Here is a 12,627-nt window from a genome sequence, read left to right as displayed (position 1 = left end):
GTTTGAGTTAGAGTTTAAGTTTGAACCGAGTTAACTCTGAGAATGTTTCGAATTAAAATTTCTTCGAGCTCAAGTTTCAATTTTTGATTTCGTCCTCGATTCGGGCTTGAGAATTTTTAAATTTACGAATTTTCAAATCGATTCGGACTCAATTTTAAACTTTTTCAAGTCGAATCGAGTTAGATAATATTCGACTCGTTTATAGCCCTACATAGAACATTCTTATATCATTCGACCTCCTCGAAAATTCAGTGGCAGCCATGGTACCAAAATAACTTTGAGATTGATGCTTGTGGTTATCCAATTTCCAAGAGTCTCATATTTGCCCAAGTTTGATACTGAATTTGAAGAAGAAAAGAAATCCGGTTGACGATGATGAATCTATAGCAAAGAGAAATCAAAGGAAAGAGGTTGAGTTTTGTAGAAGAAAACCGGTTGTAAAAATCTGAAAGACCATTGGAGCTCGGCAACTCCTATACATGAAGCATTATCTGCATTCACCGGAGAGGATCGGTCATAGGGCTGCAGGGTCATTTTTAACTGTTACCAAAGTCAAGTGATCTTCTTAGTTTACGTGTACTTTATGTTGTTCAGAGACCAGAAAATGTACCCCAAGTGTCCCTTGTATGGTGATAAAACGGCTTATAACAGGACTGATATACGAAGACCCGAAGCCAGAAAATATTCTGACAAAACTATTATTTTTTATTTAGTGTAAATATTGTTATTCATGATAGAAGACGTCCGAATCACTTGACGACTTTAGGAAGATGTATGGATCACTCGACGACTTTAGGAAGACCGTAGCATTGTCAACTTGTGTGCATGTATGAAATTTGGGAAAGTCATCGGATGATCCATACGTCTTCTCAAAATCATCGAATTATCCTTACGTTTACCCACAATTGTCGAATGGTCCAGACGTCTTTTTTCATACACAGTAGCATTCAGACAATATGAAAAAATATTTTTCCAACCCCTTCGTATGGGATATTTTTTTTTCAAAACAATATTTGAACACTTTTTCCAAATAGTCTAATTCAAAGGATGGCCACATTGTAAAGTATTAACAGACCAGTGACAGAATTATGTGTTGGGTTGGGGGCCACTGCCCTCCTAATTTTTTATCATTAAAAAATATATAGGGATAAATATATATTAAGACCTTCAACTTTTGGTTTGTTTTGATTTTGTCCCTTTCATTTTCTATAATTAGTTATATCTTGTCCTCTTGAATTAGAATCTGGCTCCGTCCTTGTAACATACATTGATTTATCTTTTATGACTTGTTGAAACTCCAATGCACATCATTTTTTATTCTATTATATGTTTCTACTTGGTATTTGATAAAATTGTTTGATTAATAATCATAGTTTTTGCATGGGATTAAGAGTTTATAATGATTTACGGGTTTTGAAGCATATCCCATGCCCAACAAGAGAAGAAGATCAAGGACTCAACCGCCTCCAACATTTGTTGCAGAACCATCTACGGAGTCGAATTCATTCGTTGGAACCGAGAATACATTGCTCCGGTGAAATGACTATTCAATTCTTGCTTAATGTTCATTAGTTCAGATTTAGCGTAATTCCTTCTTAACTGGTTCTACAGCAATATTTAGATTCTGTTTTAACATGACATGCATGGATTAATATTCGGAATTTTCTACAACATATTGCACAAAGAACTCACCTTCCCAAGTAGTATTCCAGTATGATTCCAATCCATCAATGATGGATGATTTATAGCGGTAGATGATATATGACTTTCACCATCATTTCGAAGATGACATAACAGAATTGCTCAGCATAATCTTTATGGATTTCGAACTACAATCAGTATGATGAAGTACAAGAACCAGCTTGTCTGATATGATTGTTTGCCTGTGCTGCTGAACTGAAATGCAGGTTAGTTTTGCAACTAGGCAGTTGATTAAGGCATTGTTAAACCGAGACCCCTCTAGCCGTATAGCTGAAGGCATTGGGTACAACACCTTTCGATTGCATCTTCCTGAAAATTCTGTTTGCATCATCAAGCTTGTGTGCTGTGCAGAAGCCATCAACAACAGCTGTGTATATAACAACTTCCGGGATTGTACTTTTTTCTCTCATTGATCCAAAAAACTGCATCGCTTCCTGGATTAGCCCATCTTTACATAGACCATCAAGCATCGCTATAACATTGGGGATAAGACCCGTTTCCTTGTTTTCTTGAAAACCTCGTCAACATCCTGTGGTGGATAAACCTTTTCTTCATGCTCATTCCTATGTATTGCTTCAGATTCTGAGGGCAGTTTTTTTCTCTATTGTTGTCAAGCCCGATCTTGAATTTTTCCAGGAAGTTCACATTATATGGAGAATATTCTCTCTAGTTTTTATGATCAGCATCAAGCTGAAACGAGGAACCATTACGATCAAAGTTGAAATGGGGTAATGGGGCTTCAAGGTTAAAATCTACATCAGCTTCGGAAAAACCCCCGAGCTTGTGATGATTCCATATTGTAGCACTGGTTTATAGTATCAAAGGTTGTTCTTTTCTTATTCAATTCAAAGAAACAGCTATGGGTTTTGACAGGGAGTGAGTGCTTAAGCTGAGAGAAGGTAGATTTTTTAGCCCAAAAGAATCAAATGTTGATCTTTTCCTTCTCAATTCAAAGAAACTGCTCTGGGTTTGACAGGGTGTGAGGGTATAAGCTCGGAGAAGTTAGGTTTTTGAGCCCGAAAGGAAGAGAAGAAGGGGAGAAGTTTAGAACTTTAGAACTTTAGGGGTAAAATAGAACTTTTACGTACAAGCATGAAGGGTAATAGCGGCAATACGGGGAACAAAATTGAGCAAATCCTAGTGTTTATTTCAGAGATAAACCCAGACCCCAGTATCAAAAGAGACGCTGGTTATTAGATAAGGCTTCACAATACGCAGAATCGGAGCACGAAGCTCCTTTTTATCCCAGTAGCTTATGCAGCTTTAATGCCCCCTTCAATCTAACCACTTACAGAGAGCACTTGGGTTTTGCCTTTGGTTTTCCCTATTTCAGCTTCAGTAGGTAAAGGCAATATTGCATCTTTCAATCTATTTCACCTATTAATCAACACCAATAGAATTGGAAACCCAGAGTAAAATTGTCTGTGTTTCTTTCAGTTTTTAAATATTTTGTTTGAGAGACTCTTGTGCTTTCGCTTTGTTGCTTGGTGTAATTCACTGAATTATTCTGCTTGGTCTTCCATTTGTTAAGTTCTATCATCATTTGTTTGTTTGTTTCAGCCCCTGAATCCATCTTCTGTGACTTTTATTCGGCAGTGATTACTTGTAAGAGTCTTCCTTCAAGAAGCTCTATTTACTCATTGCTTGCTTATTAACTATGCATTTGCTTTACAGCTTCTTAACTATGGCGTCATTGCAACATAATTAACTTGGGAGCCTTCAAGTTCTATTATCAATGTGAATTTGTGACTGTTTCTAGATATTAATGTTCTGTATTATGCATTTGTTGCAGACATGGAAGTTGCTAGCGTTCAAAATGGTGGTAGCATCATGTGGTTCTTCAGAGACAAAGGTTTTGATGATAAAAGTATCAACGAAATGTTCAAAAAGTGTAAGCGCCTTCAGGGAGTGCAGAAGGAAAGAGCCTCCGAAAACTGGTGTTACCTGAATAGCATTGGCATTCAAGAGAGAAAGCTACCTTCTATTGTTTCCAGGTGCCCCAAAATTCTTGCTCTTGGTCTAAACGAGAAGCTTGTCCCCATGGTCGAATGCCTTGCTACTCTGGGAACTAAACGCTGTGAAGTTGCTTCCGTCATTGCTAGATTCCCTCAGATAGTCTCCCACAGTGTGGAAGAGAAGCTTTGCCCACTCCTGGCTTTCTTTCAAGCATTGGGAGTCCCCGAAAAGCAACTAGGCAAAATGATATTGCTGAATCCTAGGCTCATCAGCTATAGCATTGAATCTAAACTCACAGAAATAGTTAACTTCCTTGCCACCCTTGGCCTTACCAGAGATGGGATGATTGGTAAAGTTCTGGCTAAATACCCGTTTATAATGGGTTATAGTGTCGACAAAAGGCTACGTCCTACATCCGAGTTTTTGAAATCGATCGGTCTGTCTGAGACAGATCTTCAAACAGTGACCATTAACTTCCCTGAAGTCTTGTGTAGAGATGTTAGCAAGGTTCTAAGACCCAATTTTGCATATCTCCAAAGAAGTGGATTTGGGGATAGAGAGATAACTGCCATGGTGACTGGCTATCCCCTGATTCTTATCAAGAGCATCAAGAATTCCTTAGAACCTAGGATTGGGTTCTTGGTTGACGTAATGGACAGGCAAACCGACGAAGTAGCCAATTACCCTGACTTCTTCCGTCACGGTTTGAAGAAGAGAATAGAGTTGCGGCACCGGCTTTTGAAAGAAAAGAGAGTCACTTGTAGTTTAAGTGAAATGCTAGACTGCAATCAAAAAAAGTTCCTATTGAAGTTTGGTTTGTTTAAAGGGCTTGCCTGAGGTACTATAAGCCATTAGCCACATTCCCATTCTCTTTGATTATCATTCTTCATATTGTAGCTTAATTGTCACCTTGGTACATGAAATGAAATATGCATGTGTTTTTTATCAACGAGAAACTAAGATCAGCTAAATTTTTGCCATTATCATCCAGTTCTGAACTTCAAATCTTCACTAAGTTTATGCAATGCCATAGTCCATAGTGATCAGTGATGGTCAAAATACCTAAACCGACAGTTCCCTGTAGAGGCTTTTTTTTTTCTTTTCAAATTTCAGACTTCAAGGCAGATTATATAGCATATAACTGCGGGACAAGAGTGGGTAAGGTGAAAAATCACCAACCCAACCCAACCCAATATAATTATTAATTTATCTTTTTATATATATAATATATTTAAAATTTTAAGGATTTTTATTTTTATATTGTTAAAATATGTCTTTAATTATTAAAAATATAAAAATTATTATAAAATACATTATTTTAACAAACTATAAATATATTATTTTAATTATTTTTAAATATTAATATATTTGAATCGGGTTGGAGATTTATTTTGAAAATCGAGACGGTTTCAAAGTAGGAGAAAAGCTAGAATTCATCTAGATGAGGCAAGATCGGGTATAAGCAATATATTTTAAAGTCCGAATCAAGACAGCCAAAATACCAGCCCATCCCGCCCTGTGCCCATCCCAAATAGTGATACCAGCATTTTGATGCATGAGGACGTTATCCAGAGATTTTCAGACTATTATCGACAGTGTCAACTAATCTCCACACAGTTTTACTAAAAAAAACTAATCACTCAGTTTCACAAACTGTGCACCTAAATGGCTAAGACACATCAACTATACTGTACATGGCTACAAACCAGAAGCTGTTCCTAATTGCTCACAGCATTCAAAGGTGAAGAAAAACCTAGGGTCGGATTGAAGACAAACTTGAAATATGAAATCAGATGGGATTAGATCGAAACTACATAGACGAAATGTGTCGCGGCATCACAGGCCATCTTTCATGCTGATCTTTATATTTTGCACTCTAATTGACAGCTGTAGCTTATGGTCTTCGATGTCTTTTAAAACAGAAAGCAAATTTGACCGGTAAACTTCACATTTTCGACTTGCAAACTCCAGCTCATTGGTGAGTTCTCGGATTTTCTTGTCTATGTCATCCTGAAAAACAATGAAGTACCCAATGTCAATTTTTTTGCCTTTTCGTTCTCTTGTATGTGCATATTCGGTGACTCTTTTTATAATTCTAGGATATAGAAAATGACAGTGAGTGGAGACATACTGGGAAAACCAGATTGTTTACATCCTAGCAATCATTGAACAAAGTCCCTGATGATAGCAGACATCAAATATCTAAAAAACTACATGATTGAAAGAAAGCATGGAAGGGAGTAAAATCAAATTGACCATTCAGTATGAACATGTTATGCCTTGCTTAATCATGAGCAGAAAACCTTGGGCAAACAAAAGATACTATGCTTTGACCTAAACTTGTAACCAGATTGTCCAACAAGAATATGGAATTAGCATGGTATATGATGCAAAAAAGGTCTCTAAGATCCGTTAAAGCATGAGGAAACACAAAACAAATTGTATTGGAGCTAAAGACCTAAGAAAATAGTGATGAACATAGCTTATACAAATTCATCAAGCAGATAATTCATTTGACTTCAAAGAAACATGATATATCATATTAACAATATAATAAAGAGAAAAGACGTAATTGTCAAAAAATTCACAGATGGAATAAGCCTAGAGACATTCGCTACCAAAAAAGAATGCTTGAATATGTGCTTTAGCCTCAAATGCTGAGCCTGCTGAGGTAACTCTACAACTTATCTATTCCCACTGAAATTAGGATTTGGGAGGTCCCCTTTAAGTTGATCGTGCAATCAAAAAGTTTACAAGTTTACAAATTACAACACAATTTCTAGACCTAACAATATCTTCAATGACATGGCATGGGACAGAAATAATCTCTTAGGTAAGGCTTACTACAATAAAAACAATTCCAAATGCAAGCGGTAAACCAAGTACTGAAGAAAATGGGAAAGCAAAAATTTACAGAAAAGTTCAAACAAGAATATTAAAACCACCTGTGTACATAGATGTTCATTCAAGATGTCATATGTAGAACAAGCAACAGGGATAACTGAATAATAGTTCTCACCTCAGATAAAGGTTGCTTGGGAATTTTGTGATTAAGATTATTTGCCCAATTAGCATCATGTGAAGAGTCACCCCTGATCCGCCCATTAACCAGTGTAGTCCTCCCATCATTCTTTGTCGCAAGTGCAACTCTTTTTGCAGCCTGTTGGAGAGCATCAATTGCCACATTGCATGCGTCTAAAGACTTTGATCCTTCATCAACAAGCTTGAAGGCCTCATGACGTAGGGTATTATATCGGACTGTATGAGATTCTAAATAATTAGTATATACATCGCTAGAACGTTCTTCTAATATGACACTACTCCTTGCATTTTTTGTCCATCGTTTCAAAATATAATGAGAAGGGAGTGTAAGGACATTGGTTACTCTGAAAACTGTCAATATATGTCTACAGAGAATACCAGAGAACTCAAACATCTGGCAGCTACAAGCGGCTTTCATTTCTAAAACATTGAACTTAACATAGTAGGATTTATGATCCTCTCCGAACTTTGCCACCTGATATCTTATAGTATCATCATCATCATCTGATTTTGATGCCATGAATGTCAGAGTCCCGACTAGCTCCTCTTGAAATCTCATAAACAGTTTTCTGGTATAAAGCTCTGACGCCTGCTTCTCCATTGGAGATGGGGTCTTCAGAGCAGGGGAAGTGTTCATTGTATAATAATCTGCTTTCACTTCTTTCTCATTTCGACTCTCCAGAGCTTTCTCATAGAGCTTAAAGAACTGATTCAGATTGGTTGAAGCATTCACAAAGCCATCAAAGTACGAGTTCATACCATCACTTCGTTGGGTTATCGACATCTCAGCAAAAAAAGTGTCCCGCAGATATACAGGGATCCAATGCCTGCGGTCATTGTAAATCATCTGAAGCCATTCATGATCCCTGAGTTCATATCGATCTACAAGAGACAACCAACAAGACTCAAACTCCTCAATCAATTCAGGCAAGTTAACACACTTATGGAAATCTGCTTCAAAAGTTGGATGCTTAAGGAACACATGGGACAACTTCTCCTGGCATTTCTTGAAGATGTGCCATTTGCAGAAACGGTGCCGAGTCTCGGGGAAAACCTGCATAATGGCTGACCGAATAACAGCATCATGATCAGTGGTGATAGACACAGGTGGACGACCAGACATTGCCATAAGCCAAGTCTTGAACAGCCAAACAAACGATGCTTCAGATTCATTTATTAAAAAAGCACAACCAAACAAAACTGGCTGTCCGTGGTGGTTTACTCCAGTGAAAGGTGCAAAAGGTAGACGATACCTGTTCGACCTATAGGTAGTATCAAACGTAACAGTATCTCCAAAGTAAGTATAATTCATCCTAGATTTGGGGTCAGCCCAAAACACATTACTCGTCAAAGCTTGATCCTCGTCACCCTGAACAGCGAAAAATAAATTCGGGTTCTCAGCTTGCATTTGCCTCAAATAATCCAAAAGTAGTTGAATATCTCCTTCTAAGCTCCTCTGCCGATTATTCCTCATATAATTCCTACAATCCACTTCTGTAAATCCAACCTTACTAATTCCACCATATTCTTTTATTAAAGCAGACATAATCCGACGAGGCCCCATCCCAGCACCCTGCAATGTATCAATCAAAGTCTTAGCAGGCCCAGATATCTGCCTATGAGACCGAAGACAATGAACCTGGTCAGGAGGAACAAGCTCATGATTATGTTCTCTAACAAATCCAGACACAACCCATTTCCCCGAATCCTGCACTTTAACAGACAAAGAAGCCTTACATCCCACTCTAGTAATAGTACGAGGACGCTTAATCTCCCTATCTTTTGTTCTTTTCTCATTCAAATTCCTAAACCCTTCTTTAGCACAAACAAACTGTCTCTGAATAATTGCTCCATCGCGCCTAGAACGACGAGAAGAACTTACACGCGTACTGAAACCGACGCGGCGAGCATAAGAATTGTAGAAGGCCTTTGCGGCTTCTTCAGACTCAAATTCCATACCTTCATATGGCTCAAGATCCAGTAGGTCCCCTTCTGGGAGGTAAATTTCGCCGCTTCCGTTTCGAAAGCCACCTCCACTGCTATTGGAAGCAAGAAGTGAAGGAGCAGGACTATCAGCCATGTCCTCGTCAATGTCTAACCCTATATTGGCATCATCATCGCCGTCTCGACCGCTGCTACCTCCTCCACCTAAGCCAATGTCGAATTCAAGAACCTCCAGATCCATATTATTGTTTTTTATTTATTTTTTACGAAAAAATGGGGGGGGATTAATGCTGTGAAGGTGGAATTGAAGTGGCCAAGAAGGAAGTAAGCTTGGGCATGGAAGGCATTAAAAAAACGAGGGAGGAGGTTGGTTTTCTGTAGAAAATGAGAGAAACCCTAGAATCGAGATTTTATGAAAGGGGGATTGAAATATAGAATAGAATAGAAAAGTGAAAAACAAAGAGAAACAATGCAAGTCTAGGCCTCTAGAGGGGAAATCTAAAAGGTTGCAAATTGAGGTGATAATTACGTTTGGATTTGGGAGTTTAATGTATCAAAAATTGATTTTTTTAAGTGGATTTGACGTTAAAATTTTTGCTCGATTTAATGTAATTTATAATTTAAAAAATTAAAATAAAATTCAAACACTCAAAATTTGTAATAATTAGTCGATTAATTTTTAAATTTAAAATCGAGTTTCTTAATTCTACATGATATATGTATATCATATAGGCAAAAAATATAAAGAAATGTATATGTATATGCATATTATATATAATTATAAAAAATTATTTAAATTGAAATCAATTAGTATAATAATATTATGAATATTTATAATTAAATTAAAACAGAAATTAAAGGCAAAACTATGATAAAATTCTGGGAAGTGTTAAGTTATATATCTTTGAAACTAACAAGATTCTAAAAGGTAATTAAATCATAAAAAATAGAGGATTTGAGTTTAATTTCACTAATTTTAAAGTTGTCATGTCCTAAAAATTAATTAAATCAAAAAAGTTATAGGTAAAGACTTAATTTAACTTTAAAACTAATAATGTATTTAAAAATAATTAAACCAGAAAATTTTAGGAAGGTTAGAACTTAATTATAATGGTTTAAAAAATTTTAAAGACTTAAAATACAATTAAATCATAAAAGTTGGGTGGGTCATGTCCTCCTTCCGCCTCCAACGTGGATCCGTCATTAACATAAATTTAAATAATTTGACTTTAAATTTAATAAGTTTGACTCGACTTTTATAAAATAAAGCTCCCTACCTCAACTAATTAAAAAAAATTATGGGACTCGATTGAATTAAATACTCACCCCCCAATCATTTGCTGCTATTCCAGATTTTAAGGTCTATTCGCTACTAATACTATCACCATTATTACCGTGAGATTAGAATACCCCAGGCCCAGTGTGTGCTACAAAAACTTGAAAATAGAATGGAACCTATTAAGTAGTGAGGCTAGCAGGTTGGTTTCCACCTCCAAGTTTAGGAACAAAAATACATTAAGGTTGACTACGTGCATTATTCCCTTTATGATCTTATTTCCACGCTATATTTTCGTTTATCCCGTGTCATTCATGTTCGTCTGGTATTCATAATAAACAATTTTTAAAAATAATTTTGATAATACTTCTGTTGCATGTGTTAATTGATTTCTGAAACTTTTTCGCCTGTGTTGCACTTGAAGATATTTATGATGTATTCGAGATAACGTCTGCACTTAGATATTACGTGAGAACTTTATTTTCTGAATTTTGTTAGAATTATATTTTAATTTATTAATTAAAAGATTGTGATGACTTGTTATTATTTTTTAATAATATTACATAATGTATTTCATAATTTGTTTTAAAAAAAATTGTTTATATTTATTTAACTGATATCCATAAGTATATTATATGAAGGGAGACATAATACAGATATAGCCAGATTAAGTGAGCCTTAAGAACCATGTGAATGTTAAGACAGTGATGATTTTAGTTACAAGATGATTGATGATAAGGATAAATTTTTTTGACGATGATGTAAGCAGAGGGAGCACTCATCCTGCCTAATTAACATTCCTAGTCATAACATTATAAATAATATAAAACAGATGAGAAGGTTTTATAGATTTTAATTTAATTAATCTGTAGATGCTCGATTTCGTCTGGGGGGCTTCGTTCGAGTTTTAGATCCAATACAAGTTGCAGTGTGGATCAGTGAGAGCCCAAAAAAGAAATCAACCAATTGGAGGCTCATCTCAAGTCCAATGGACAGCAGCTGCATGCAGAAAAAAAAGAGAGATTGACGTTGGTTTTTGGCAGTTAAAATAATCAGATAGTGGGGGATTAACTACTGAAAACTAAAAAGAAATTAAATACGAAATAGGGGGAGATGACACGATCAAATATCAGGGAAAACTGAGAGAAAAAGAGGGAGAGAACCAGAAGAAACATAGAGAACACGAAACGAAGAAAAGCATTTCGAAAGAAAAGTATACTAGCTATCAGTAATTTTACAAGTGCAAAAAGAGTGCCAAAGGAGATATTATTGTAATCTTACAATTGAAAAACAAATAACGCAATAAAGGTATGTTTTTCGAGGAATTATTCTTCAATCTCTTTGTTTTCCAGTTCATTTTTTATGTATGTGTGATTGTGGTTTAAAACTAAAATGAGAGAGAGAGATTAGGACTTACCTAGACTGACCGAACGCCATTGGTATCTTGTTAATTCCATTTATTCTATGTGTTGGTTCCATTGTCGTGGAAAAGATGAGATTTAATTTAGCAAAACCAGAATAAAATTAAAAGAAAGAATTTAGTGTTTACCTAGGAGTCGGTCGTCGGAGTTGAAGCCATCGGGATGGAGAGACTCGAGCGATAGAGAGTAACGGTGGTCGTTTGGCTTCGGTTGAAGTCCAGTAGCGGTCGGGGTTTAATGTGGTCGTCGTTAGGGGGCTGACAGGTGATTATGGTGGCTGAGTGGAGAGAATGGAAAGGGGCATGAGGGGGTCTCGATTAAGATTAGCAGAGGGGTTGGGCCGTTGGGGTCTTGGCCATTAGTGAGAGAGAATATCGAGAAGAGAGGGAGAGAGTAATTTAGTATATGCGGCTGAGGGTTAATCAAATGTGGGTTAAGTTTTTCATTTAAAATATTATATATGTTAAAGCAAAAACGGTAGTGTTGCAATGGTCGAGAGATTCCATGTTTTGAGAAAAAAAGGGAAATTTTGAGTGAGCTCCTTTAGATTCTTGAATTGTTGTATTTTGGTCCTAAAATGAATATTTTGAGCTTTTTAATTTTGTATTCATAGTTTATGCGTTTTTAGTTTAGTCATTTGTTAGGTTATTTAAACTTACTGTTTTTTTACATTTAATGTGTATTTTTCATTTTCATTTTAAACTTTCATATTTTCTTTGGTTATATTACGTTTGCAAGGCTTGAAGTTTGATTTTTTTGTGATATCCTATTATTTATTCTATTTATAAAGTGGTCCTTGAATTTGTTTTATTTATGTTTTAGTCAACGTTTAAGTTTTTTTTTGTACACGTAGTAAGGATAGTTTAGGTTTGCTATGAAGGCTTGGTAACCATATGTTCGAATCATTATGATACTTGTGTGTGTAAATAGTTATTTTTCGCATGTTAACTTCATATGCATAACTTGACCCATACCAAATAATTGGATTAAGAGTAATACATTTTTAATTTAAAATTGTCTTGAGTGGCTTGTCTTAACTGATTAGAGGGCCGTTTTGACGATTTTAAATTAAAAGTGTATCCCGAAAGTGAAACCTAAAAATCAATTCTTCACCTAAAATTTGGGAACGAAAGAAAAGGAATTGTTCGTTTATTTAAATTTATCGAGAAAAGGTTGTTATAGCTTTTAAGATCTGGTCTCGATATTTGTAAATAATCGAACATTCTTTATCTTTCTAAAACGACTCGGTAATGTTAATTTAATTTATTTGAGTGTTTTTGAATGTTT

General features: G+C 35.8%; 2 protein-coding genes across 7 annotated transcripts; one reads left to right on the top strand and one right to left on the bottom strand.

Annotated features, from left to right (window-relative positions):
- Positions 1-2,772: 2,772 nt before the first annotated feature.
- LOC120149852 (transcription termination factor MTERF6, chloroplastic/mitochondrial-like) lies at positions 2,773-4,634 on the top strand. Of its 6 annotated transcripts, none has more exons than XM_039162560.1 (3): positions 2,774-3,043; positions 3,262-3,306; positions 3,494-4,634. In XM_039162560.1, the coding sequence occupies exon 3, from the start codon at positions 3,496-3,498 to the stop codon at positions 4,492-4,494; it is 999 nt and encodes a 332-aa protein (XP_039018491.1). In that variant the 5' UTR covers positions 2,774-3,043; positions 3,262-3,306; positions 3,494-3,495; the 3' UTR covers positions 4,495-4,634. The 6 variants fall into 6 exon arrangements, with proteins under 6 accessions (XP_039018492.1, XP_039018491.1, XP_039018490.1 ...); XM_039162559.1 differs by having other exon boundaries at positions 3,262-3,360; XM_039162558.1 differs by having other exon boundaries at positions 2,774-3,049; positions 3,298-3,360.
- Positions 4,635-5,255: 621 nt separating this feature from the next.
- LOC120149807 (protein FAR1-RELATED SEQUENCE 5-like) lies at positions 5,256-9,060 on the bottom strand. Its single transcript, XM_039162514.1, has 2 exons — positions 6,677-9,060; positions 5,256-5,667 (listed from the first exon to the last, which is right to left on the bottom strand). Exons 1-2 carry the CDS (start codon positions 8,882-8,884, stop codon positions 5,494-5,496), a joined length of 2,382 nt encoding a protein of 793 aa, XP_039018445.1. The 5' UTR covers positions 8,885-9,060; the 3' UTR covers positions 5,256-5,493.
- Between the last annotated feature and the right edge of the window lie 3,567 nt (positions 9,061-12,627).

Source organism: Hibiscus syriacus, unplaced genomic scaffold, assembly GCF_006381635.1.
Source record: "Hibiscus syriacus cultivar Baekdansim isolate YM2019G1 unplaced genomic scaffold, ASM638163v2 tig00111008_pilon, whole genome shotgun sequence".
In the NCBI taxonomy this organism is placed as follows: Eukaryota; Viridiplantae; Streptophyta; class Magnoliopsida; order Malvales; family Malvaceae; genus Hibiscus; species Hibiscus syriacus.
Note: the sequence above shows the minus strand (reverse complement) of the source record. Positions and strands in the feature narration are given on the sequence as shown.

What these genes read in the sequence shown, in the direction of transcription:
- LOC120149807 (XM_039162514.1), bottom strand. Translation starts at nt 8,884, where the DNA reads ATGGATCTGGAGGTTCTTGAATTCGACATTGGCTTAGGTGGAGGAGGT. An exon ending in CCAAGCAACCTTTATCTGAG is followed by an intron (nt 5,668 to 6,676) that starts GTGAGAACTATT and finishes ATTGTTTTTCAG; the next exon opens with GATGACATAGACAAGAAAAT.
- LOC120149852 (XM_039162561.1), top strand. Translation starts at nt 3,496, where the DNA reads ATGGAAGTTGCTAGCGTTCAAAATGGTGGTAGCATCATGTGGTTCTTC.